This window comes from Equus quagga, chromosome 6 (genome assembly GCF_021613505.1).
Source record: "Equus quagga isolate Etosha38 chromosome 6, UCLA_HA_Equagga_1.0, whole genome shotgun sequence".
NCBI classification, from domain to species: Eukaryota; Metazoa; Chordata; class Mammalia; order Perissodactyla; family Equidae; genus Equus; species Equus quagga.
Genome location: NC_060272.1, coordinates 95386714 through 95398751, shown reverse-complemented (window position 1 = coordinate 95398751; position 12038 = coordinate 95386714). Strand labels below are relative to the sequence as shown.

The 12038-nt window shown below is 32.2% G+C and overlaps 1 protein-coding gene across 4 annotated transcripts in view; it reads left to right on the top strand.

Moving 5' to 3' along the window:
• Window positions 1-12038, top strand: part of VPS13A (vacuolar protein sorting 13 homolog A) — a 232063-nt gene that overhangs the window by 147012 nt on the left and 73013 nt on the right. For all 4 annotated transcript variants that reach the window (XR_006889118.1, XR_006889119.1, XM_046664752.1 and 1 more), the window contains exons 40-46: window positions 679-771; window positions 1275-1631; window positions 2754-2855; window positions 4157-4315; window positions 4490-4745; window positions 6543-6703; window positions 9040-9143. Coding sequence is in view for 2 of the 4 variants with exons in the window: in XM_046664752.1 (XP_046520708.1) it covers window positions 679-771; window positions 1275-1631; window positions 2754-2855; window positions 4157-4315; window positions 4490-4745; window positions 6543-6703; window positions 9040-9143 (1232 nt within the window). In the remaining 2 variants the exon portion in view is untranslated. The remainder of the gene's footprint in view (window positions 1-678; window positions 772-1274; window positions 1632-2753; window positions 2856-4156; window positions 4316-4489; window positions 4746-6542; window positions 6704-9039; window positions 9144-12038) is intronic.

Here is a 12038-nt window from a genome sequence, read left to right as displayed (position 1 = left end):
GGGAAAACTCAGTTAATTTAAATTACATTAAGAATTATTTAGTAAGTCTAATGTATTTATAGTATTTATAATTCTTTCATCTTTTGTAACTTTTCCTATGTTGATTATTTTGTTTCAATTTTATAGTGTAAAAAATACTACTATAGGGGCTGGCCCCATGGCCGAGTGGTTAAGTTCGCGCGCTCTGCTGCAGATGGCCCAGTGTTTCGTCAGTTCGAATCCTGGGTGCGGACATGAGACTGCTCATAAAACCACGCTGAGGCAGTGTCCCACATACCACAACTAGAAGGAGCCACAACGAAGAATATACAACTATGTACCAGGGGGCTTTGGGGAGAAAAAGGGAAAAAAAAAAAATACTGCTATAAATTTTTATTTTGGTAAATAAAATAAAATACATAAATTTTATGGGCTTTTCATATATTTAAGCATATTTAAAAATCCTTCTACTTTGTTAGATTAATATTGTTGCTAATATTGTTAATACTTTCTATTTATTCATAAACAGTGAGTAAGCAAAGAGCATAATTAAGTGTGTTATTGAGTTTCTTGTTTTTAAAGTTATTTTGAATAATATGTTTATTTAATACAGTTAGCTATTACTAGGAAGGTCTTAAATAAAAACTTCTAAGAATATTTTTTAGTGTTAATTTAGTGGTTTTGATTTTTCTTTCATAGGTTTTGCAGCCCTGTGACTTGTTCTATCAATCTACTCAGACAGGGACAGATCCACAAGTGATTGATGTATCAGTAAAATCCCTGACGCTAAAGGTAAATTAAAATGTAGTCAGTCTTTCAGGTCTTTAGTGCACTTTTGAAAAAAAGTATTAAAACCTGGAAATAAGCAATTATTATAGCAAATCTTTTGTTAATAAGCAAAAAAAGCCATGTTTTTGAAAATATTTTTGACACCTTATTAACAAAATGATACTATTATTCAGTGTACATTTTATAATGAATATTATCATATACTTTAATTATTGACATTTGACTGCTTCTGTAGTTAATATCTAACATTCCTAGTATGTATAGTTAAAATGACGCTTGATCAGTTTAATCTCTACTAAGACTCATGTAAATATTTTAACAATTGAAATTAGTTATGATAAAATTTTTTGTAGGCAATAAATTATATCTACTATCTCATGGCGATAATGTTAGTTCATTATTAATTCCTCATGATCCTTCAGCAAATATATGTAATATTTTTTGAAGTACATATTTTTGAAAGTGGTATGTGTAGATTTTTTATTAGTTTTAATTTTTCCCCTTAGGTTTCACCAGTTATCATAAATACTGTGATTACCATAACTTCAGCACTTTATACAACTAAGGAAACCATCCCACAAGAAACAGCTTCTTCTACAGCACATTTATGGGAAAAGAAGGATACAAAGAGTTTAAAAATGTGGTTTCTTGAAGAACCAAATGAAGTTGAAAACATAGCTCCCACAACTGAATTAGTACCCAAAGGAGAGATGATAAGAATGAACATTGATTCTATTTTTATAGTTCTTGAGGCTGGAGTTGGTCATAGAACAGTGCCTATGCTTTTGGCGAAATCACGTTTTTCAGGAGAAGGCAAAAACTGGAGTACCCTAATAAATCTCCATTGTCAGCTTGAACTGGAAGTAAGCATATAGAGTATTTTTCCAGATTTTATAACAAATAATGCTAGACATGGAATATTTCGGGAATCTTATTTAAATATTTAAATTAAGCTGATTATAAATATGATGTTGGCTCTTAAAACTTTTGGAAGAAAGTTTACACATTTGTGCCCTTGATGTAGTTGTTCTTATATGTACTTTACTTTTAGAGAACATGTCCACATTGTTTGTATTTCAATTGATTTTATCAACGTAAAGGTGATATTTTAATAGTTGTTGATTAGATTCAAAATTCTTTTAAGAATTAAATAAAATAAACTATTTTTGAATCTCTTCTAGAAAGAGTAATGTAAAGAATTAGAAGGATATGCCTTATACTTTTATATAATATAGAATCTTTATACTCTAGTGAGAATGCACTAAGATCTTTCAAATTTTGTGATAGTACTTTATATGAGAGATACTTGCTTTGAATCAATGTATATTTTGCTTCGGAATTTATCTACATAGAATCCCCAGAGATATTTTGGTTTAAATTATTGAGTTTAAGTCTAGTGGAAACTAATCTGATATTCTATCTTATATCAATAAATATGAAAATTTTTAAGCTGTTGTATTATTTGTTGACACAGAGTTATATGCTAATGGAGGTAGGTAGAATTGGCTGACTAGGTTTCACATTTTCAAATTCTGGCTAGAATTCTGTATATCTTACAGAAGATTTGATCTAGGATGTCCAAGAAGTTCAGAGAATTCAAATAAACAAACCCTCATTGAATCATATGATAACTTGCCTTTGAGGGCTTCGAAAAGTTGGTGGAGCTAGACAGACATGTTAAAAAATGTCAATAATCTATGATAGATGAACACAGTTTTTGTTGTTTAGCCCAGCCTGGAAGTTGAGGAAAGATGGTTAAAAGAGAGCCTTATCTGGATTAAATGTTAAAGACTAGACCATGCAGTTAGCTAGGTGAGAAAAGCACTGAAGGAGTGTATGTAGGAAACTCATGAATGGCATGTAGAACAGTTTTCACGTAGAAGAAATCGCACAGCCAAGAGGAATGGTGGTGGGAAACAGCATGGAAGATCATTTTAGAAAATATCAGAATGCTGTATTTAAACAATTAAAAATTTTCTCTATAGGTGCATTATTACAATGAAATGTTCGGTGTATGGGAGCCTTTGCTTGAACCCTTAGAAATTGATCAGACTGAGGATTTTAGACCATGGAATCTTGGAATCAAGGTATATTTGAAGTCTGCAAAGAATTTTCAAAAATTTAGCATGTCCACACCACACAAAACACTTTAATTTTAATCACAGCAAAGTTCAAGTTTCTTATTACAGACCTTGCCATATGCTTCCCTGTTTGACCCCTGAATGTAATTTTGAGACCCAAGACGAATGCCTCATATTTCTAATACAAATAATTCTGTAACATTTATTATGTACTAGACACTATTCTAAATAATGTTCTTTTGCTTTAACCCTTACAACAATCCTCTGAAGAAGATACAGTTTTTAACTCTATTTTAACATGTGAGGAGGCTGAGACTAGAGAGGTTAAGGGACTTCTCTAAAGTAATAATATCTTCAAAGTGGAACAGGTGGGATGAAATTCTGGCTGCAGAGTCCCCACTCATCACCATGTTAAAATGCCTCTAGCATCTTCTTGTTGGTTGTTGCCTATCCCGGGTTTCCTTTGTCTTCTGAAGGATGTATGTATAGAAGAAAGTATGCTATTATTTGTTTGAAATATGTTATGAATTTATGTAATTGTAAGAATCGAGACCTTTAGATGGATGGAGTTGTGCTTCTGAAGCAGGAGACTGCAGAACTGCTGGCAGGCCTCCTCCCTAATACTGCCTCAGTCAACCTGCACGCAAATTTTCAGTGGTTTAAAGCCAGTTAAAGTAATAACAGGTGACTGGCTTGCCACGTCCAGCCTTTTGTATTAGATCTCTGCATTTGATTTTCCACGTATTTCAGATAAAGGATTTTGAATAAAGGAACTTATTTGGTGGTTTTTAGGTTGGAATATACATGGACAGTGGATCTGTGAATCCTAAAAAGACGTAGATGGTATTGATTCTCTGAGTCCTAGGTTTTAATGGCACTATTCTACAACTGTGGACTTTTTAAGTCCCTGGGTTTCTGTTCTTTCTTTATTAGCGTGGCTAATAGACTAAATGACTTTTCTTGCTCTGAATTTCTATGTTCTATGAAGTATGTGCTTTTAATTTTCATTCAGATGCTACACATATTTAGTAATTTTAAGAGTTTTTCTTTCCTTGTAAATTTTGCCTGCCATTTTAGTATCACTGAGGATGAGAAGAATTTTTCATCTAATACTGCCCGTCCTATGTGACCTTAGTTGGCTGATGTCCAAGTAATTCCAGTAAGGCAGTGGAACTGATAATATTTACTACTCTCTCTAGTGTTATTATTGGGATTTGTTTGAAATTTGTCTTTCCTTTGCAAAATGAGTTATGTTGTCCTCCAGGTAACATTTTCCTTACATTTCTATAATTTGTGTGTCATTTTAGATGAAAAAGAAAGCAAAAAAGGCCATTGTTGAATCAGATACTGAAGAAGAAAATTACAAAGTCCCAGAATATAAAACTGTCATCAGTTTTCATTCAAAAGACCAACTAAACATTACATTATCCAAATGTGGCCTTATAATGTTAAATAATTTAGTCAAGGTAAGAAAATAAATTTGAAACTTTAAATGTTGATGTACTAGTCTGAGTTAACCCTTTTCTTTTATTGAATAAGAAGATTTTTATTAGTTTATTTGTCATATGTCCATTAATGCTCTGCTTGTCATTTAGTTTCCACATTTTGTTTTATTTTATTTACCATAACGTCTTTATTAGGCGTTTACAGAAGCTGCCACTAGACCTTCAGCTGTCTTCGTAAGGGATCTCGCACCATTTCTGATTTTAAATTCTCTTGGACTTACTATCACTGTTTCACCAAGTGATTCTTTTAGCGTACTCAATGTTCCTATGGCAAAATCATATGTATTGAAAAATGAGGAAAGTTTAAGTATGGATTATTTTGGAACTAAAGACAATGATCATTTCAACGCAATGACCAGCCTAAGCAGCAAGCTCTTCTTCATTCTTCTTAGTAAGTGATAAATTACTTTCCTGGGGTTTTAATTTCTTATAAGTTATGTTTTACATCCCATTTTACTCATTTATGGTATCTTACAGGTTTTTTTCCTCCTGCTTAATTGGTTGGGAATTTTCTTTTTTCCTTTGTAGGGCTTTGGTTGCTGTTGTCACCATATCTTTGTTATTCCAAATTCTGACTTTGTTTATCCATTGCTTTATTTAGAGCATGGTAATTTACTGCTTTATATTTTTGGGAAGAGAAATATTAGATCTCATTCTCACTCAGCTTTTACAGACTATAGCTATTGGTGGTTGTAGTTTTAACCACATTTGGTATAACTCAGTAGTGTTCCACCAGTTTTGCAGCTGGATAAATTCAAAATAAGATTTGAATTCATGAAAATGGCACATTGTCATGGTTTTGGAGTTTGTAAATGGTTTTTATGTTCTGCCTATTGAGGTGGAGGTTTTTTCCTTTGTCTTTTCTGCTTCGCAGAAGTTTTTCATTTTAATGAGAGGTGAAAGTAAATAAATTCTTAAATTATCATAATATCTACTCATTGTGAAGTTATAGTCCCAAAGCCTCACCCACACCACTTTCTGATACTCTGATATTTAAATACTAGTTATGGAGGAGGGCATTTGAAAGATAAATTAGACATGGTGGGCGTCACTAAAACTAATAGCTAGTGCTTTCTCTTAGTCTCAAAATGATGTAAAACAATGACTAGGTTTCAGGTGTTGTTGTCCCAGCATTATCAGTGAATTGTTCTCATTAATTTTACCTCTGTTTTTTGAAGTAACACTTTTACGGATTGGAAGAGGGGTTTATGTAAATAATTCACCCCCAATACAATATTTGTATGTATAGTAGATAAATATGTATAAAATTTTGTTTAATCAAATCTTAGATATCACACAGTATCACAGGTTGTTGGAAAAATTTAAAACTGAAGAATTGCAACTACCTTGGCAATTGCCAGTGACTGCCTGAAGGTATTATGTTCTGGTTATTATGACAGCAAACCAGAGATTAGTGTTCCTGTATTTTATAATAACTCCTCTCATTAGTCAGTTACTTTTGAATGGTTTATATTAGGTTACACTACTGAATGAGATTTTTTTTCCCCAATAAAGAGGTTTTTTTGGTAAAATGCTTTAAACACTTCAGTGCCTATTGTCAATGCAAATAATCCATAACCAATCTGTAAATCAAAATTGAGGTGAGTTTATTATGAGCTAGATCTGAGGACTAGCCTGGGACCTTCCTTCCCCAAGGAAGGAAAGGCACCAAAGAAGTAGGGTGTACAGAGTGGTTATATACCATCTTGGAACAGAGCATACATCACATATGATAGGAATGTCCCTTTTACAACAGTCATGAGATTACTTTGTTGGCACAGCAGGTTGTGGTCACAAAGTGAGTCATCATGAGGTCACAAGCAGGTCAGTGATTAATCCTTAGGGAGAGGTGCTTATCCTTAAAGAAATGCCAGTATGGGGGAAATTAAATCCTTATCTTGAAGGGCATCATTCTTGTCTTTGGGACATAGTAAATATTTAAGCAGATGTACAATGCATGCTCAGCAGGCCACATCAGGCCCTTTTGGGAAAACAAGTTCAGGCCAAATTAGTTTTATACCAAATGGCTTCCTCATATACTCTGATATATCCTATTGCTTTTCATTTATTTCTCACTGTTATTCATAAGTTTAAAAAATCATCTGATGTTTCTGGTATTTAACACCTACTTAAAATTAATATATGATGATTTATCATAAACATTTTCCGACATGTATATTCAATTTAGCACCTGCTAACCACTCTGCTACGGATAAAATTCCTTTAACAAAAGTGGGACGACGACTGTACACTGTGAGACACAGAGAGTCTGGAGTCGAAAGATCTATCGTTTGTCAAATTGATGGAGAAGAAGGAAGTAAGAAGATAACAATTCGCTCCCCAGTGCAGGTAGGACATGATCCATTCTTTTGTGGGGTCATATTATGCATATTTACTAATTTTTAAAAAACCCTAAAACAAGTTACTACCAAAAGGATACAAACTGTAATAGAAATATAGCTAATATCAAAAAGAAGAATCATCACCAGTAATTATACTACTCTGATATGAGCAGTGGTAGGATTTTGTTGAATATACTTCTGTAATTTTTTATAGCACTGTTTTGTAAGATCTTTTTGTAGTATTTCATTAAGAAAATCAATATTTTGGTTTAGGTCTTTCTAGTATGTATATATCCTTTCATTTTAATTAGCGAACATGGTGAGAGAAAATTTTTACAGCTTTATTGAGGCAAAATTAATGTACAATAAACTGAATATATTTAAAGTTGATGAGTTTTGACACAAAAATATACCTATGAAACCTTCATCACAGTCAAGGTAAATAACATATTTATGGCCCCCAAAAGCTTCCTCTTTCCATACTTCCCCATTCCCAGACATCCACTGGTGTGTTCTTGTTGTACATTACTTATATAATATACAATTTTATGTAAATGGAGTGGAGTACAAAATGAAGTGTGACTTCTTTCACTCAGCATAATTTTGTATGTATCAGCTTTTATGTATTAATGTTACATGCAGTTAACATGTTTAATAATGATATTGTTGAATAATAACAACAATAATAAATAATGGTATATCCATATTTACTATATGGATATACCACATTCCATTTTGAATGAATATTTGTATATGGTGTGAGGTAAGGGTTGAAGTTAATTTTTTTTCCATAGAGCTATTCAGTTGTTCCAGCCAAGATTATCCCTTTTTCATTGAGTTGCCTTGACACTTTTGTTAAAGTAAATTGACCATATCTGTGTATGTTTATTTCTGAACTCTCTATTCTGTTTCATTGATCTATTTGTTTATCTTTATGCCAGTTACACACTGTCTTAGTTACTGCTTTATCCTGAGTCTTGAAATTAGGTAGTACAAGTTGTTGCACTTTGTTCTTTTTCAAAGTTGTTTTGGCTAAGTCCTTTCCATTTCCATTTAAATTTTTGACTCAACTTTTCAATTTTTATTCAAAACTTGTGATAAAGTTGGCTTTTTTTTAGATATTTCTGATTTTTCATTGCTAGTAGAAGTACAGTTGATTTTTATATTAACCTGTATTGTGCAGCCTTTCTGGATGGACTTACTAGTTCTAGTAGCTTTTTTATACATATCGGTATAATGTCTGCAAATAAAGACATTTTTACTTCTTCCTTTCCAATCTGGATGTGCATTATTTTATTTTTTCTTGCGTGTTGCACTGGCTAGAATCTGCAGTAAAATTTGAATAGAAATTGTGAAAGTGGATTTTTTGCCTTGTTCTCAATCTTAGAGGGAAAGTGTTCATTTCTTTTCCATTAAGTATGTTTTGTGTTGTAATATTTTTGTAGATGCCCTTTCTCAGGTGGAAAATGCTCCCTTCGGTTTCTAGTTTGCTGAGAGTTTTTGTTGGAAATGGATGTTGGATTTTGTCAAATGATTTTTTATGTTTATTGAGAAGTCTATTTTTTTTTAATTTGTTGATATGGTGAATTAACTGTTACATTTTTAATTGTTACTTTTAATTTTTTACTTTTAATTGTTACATTAAATAATGATTGATTGACTTTTAAATGTTAAATCAACCCACAACTAGTATATACAACTATGTCCTGGGTGGCTTTGGGGAGAAGAAGAAAGAAAAAAGAGAAAGATTGGCAACAGATGTTAGCTCAAGGCCAAGCTTTTAAAAAAAAAATGTTAAATCAACTTTGCATTCCCAGGATAACTCTCACTTGGTCATGAAGTATTATTAACCTTTAATGTGTTATTGAAGTGATTTGCTAAAATCATGTTTAGAATTTTTCGTTTATGTTCATGAGAGTTATTGACTGATTATAGTGTTTCTGACCAGAATCTGCTGTTATTCTTATCTTTGCTTTTTTATGAAATATTTCAATTTTTTCTTTGTATGCTTTTAAGATTTTTTGATCTTTATCACTGGTTTTAAGAAGTTAGTTTGCAATGATTCTTAGTATAGTTTACTTCATGTTTCTTATACCTGTGTTTTAATAGCTTCTTGAATATGTGGATTTACAGTTTTCATCTTGTATATGTGGTCTGTTATTGACTGAAACATCCTTATGCAGAGCATAACTGCAATTGCATGTTTGTTTCTTTTCTAATTTATATGAACAAGGTAAATATTGCCTCATAGTTCCTTTGTTGTGATACTTAGATGGAATTTGTTTTAAATGTCTTTAGATTCTTAGGTTAATGGTATTAAATATTATTTATTTTCTTTCCCAGATTAGAAACCATTTTTCAATCCCAATTTCTGTTTATGGAAGGGACACTTTATTGGGAACGGCTTCACCTGGAAATGAATTCAACATACCATTAGCATTTTACCGGTGATTTTTTTTCTTTTTTTGTTTGCTCTAACGTCTCTTATAGAATTTTTTAGTTTCTGACTTGATGGAGATATCCATCTTTAAATTACTAAACTTTGATTAAACCTATCCTGTTAATATGTCATCTCATCTAGCTTATTTTAGTTTCAGAGGACTTTAGAAGGTTTTTTTCTTAAGAAATATCACTTAATTTAATGTATTTAATGTATACCATAAAAATTATTTGTGCTTTTACTAGTAAATACAATTATTACATGCTTGCAATATAGCCATCATAATCATAGTCATATATATTCATGATTTTTTTTAAAAAAGTCTAATTGAGCATGATTCTGGATTTACATACACTATTAGGAAGTGATTTTTACTTTTCAAAGGTTTTATAATAGAATTTTTTTGAAATTCCTTTAGAAATATAAAATATTTTATCTTTTTGCCTACATATTTGTTAATTGTTCAGAGATAGATTGTAATGGCAATAGAGATATATAGTCCGTCAATCTTAAATATTTAATTAAACTTGATTTAAAACTGTCTGGATTATAAAAGGGTTATTAAAATTGTAACATTACTTATGATTGGCTAGTCTCATAATTATGGGTTGCATAAGCATCATAGTTTGTGTAAGTACCATTTGAGAACACACACTAGACGTGGACACTTAGAACTATGCTCCAGAAAGATGGAGGCGAAATTACAAGCAGTGCTTAAATATTCCCTGCTGCTGTTCATTCCGACCTGTCCTAGGAGTTCTGGATTGGATCCCTAATGCTTGAAAGACCGTCTGTCATGTTTTAGGTACATATTTCAGATAGTAGACCTGCTCACCCCAATGAGTATTTTATTGCTTAGTTCACACTTGCTGAAGGAAAGAATTAAATTGTTATGAGAACAGCAACAAAATAGTTCTTTATAGTATTTGAACTTCTTCTAGAGAGGATTTTGGGTGAATTACAAGACTGGATTAAAGATAGCATGTAAAATATGTTTGAAAATTTCTGTGAAGAACTTTAAATCCATTTTGTCCTTGGATAATAAATGTTAATGGCATTCTGCTTTATTTTAAAAAAATTATTGCCACATATTTTTTGTCTATGTCTATATAAGTGAAAAGTTAGGCTACTAGAGTCTCTTTACACTTTTTTGTTCAAGGCTAAATATTAATTTGTTACATGGAAGTTAATCTTAGTTAAAATAATTAGTGACTGACTAGCTTGGATTTCACATCAGATACTCTTCTAATTCAATGCTTAGACATAGGTACACTTATATTTAAGATATGAAGTCTTATATTAACAAATGGCTGTCTTTCCCTGTAGAATTTAAATATACTGATTCTTAATTAATTCATTAAATTCTTAAGTTTAATTTCATTTATCAGGTGTTTTGTTACATGCAGTGCACTACTATAGGATACCAAGATGAATTGGCATGGCTATTCCCCTTGAGAGATTGATATATTATCTAAATACAGAAAGTAGAAAACAAGTGAATTGTAGAGAGTTACAGAAAGAGTTATAGTTGTGGAAAACAAAGAAGGGATTAATTATTCACTCCTGGGCGAGGTACATGAATTATAGGTAAAATATGGTAATATGGAGATTAGCGGAGAAGGACAATTTTAAGTGGAAGGAATTGCATGAACAGAGATAAGGAGGCATGAAAGCACAGGGTTTGTATAGGTCTATAGAAAATACTTGGAGTTTGGAGCATAATGTGCATGTTGAAAGATAAAATTTGAAAGATAGTTCAAGTTCACAGTGAAGTAGGTGTTCCCTCATTTTGTTGCCCCCATTTATGTAAATTTTATCTTCATCTTTAATACCATCTGTTTCTTCCTTCCTCCCTCAGAACATTTGGAGTTCTTAATCAAGACCATCACTCTATCAGCTTATCTCATTCAGAACATCTTGCCATTGATCATCTGTCTCTCATGTTTTTTCCACACTCATTTCTTAAACTTTCCTTTAACCTTTCGTATTTCTCTTATTCTAGTCTTTTCTTCAGGACAAAGGTTTTTGGAAAAATTATCACCTGCAAAACACTCTGCGGCCAGTCTAGAAAGAGTTAACCACACCCTCATGCCCTCAGTCTGCTGTGTTTTTTGGTGCCTATTGCAGTGCAGTAGTTATCTTTTAACATTACATTTCCTACCTTATTGGGATCTCTTTAAGGGTAAAGAATGACTGACTCATTTGTTCATTTCCAGTTTTACCTTCTTATTGGTAAATAATGGATCCAATAAATGTCTTGATAATCTGGATAAGTCTATTGGCATTAGTTTACAGAAAATTAAGTTTTTATTTTTAAATATTAGAAATAAGAATAGAAAAGAGAATAAAAATTACAGAGAGAATAGGCTAAATCTGATAACTGATTTGAGAGATAATTATGTCTGTGTGTGTGTCAGGGGAGATGGAAGAGTCTAATATTATTTCATAGTCCAGAGTGCCAGTAGCTGAAAGTTCCTGAAAAAGGACACACAGAGAAGTGGGTATGGAGGGTTCAGAGTTCACTTTAGCAAATTTAAGGCACCATGAGATATCATTACAAAAATATGTAGTAGATATTTAAAATTTTAGAACTAGAGCTTAGAAAAATCATCGAACTGGAGGTAGTTGTTCCAGACAGTTGTTCATCTGTAAGGGATAATAGTGTCATAATCGTAAGTGATTAGTTTTACAAATATAAAAGTATTTCTTAAGTGTTTATACTTGGACACAGCTTAAGTTTCAGAATTATTAAACCTGGGGACGGCCCCATGGCCAAGTGGTTAAGTTTGCCTGCTGTGCTTCAGCAGCCAAGGGTTTAGCCGGTTTGGACCCTGGTTGTGGACATGGCACCACTCATTAGGCCATGCTGAGGTGGCGTCCCACATGCCACAATTAGAAGGAC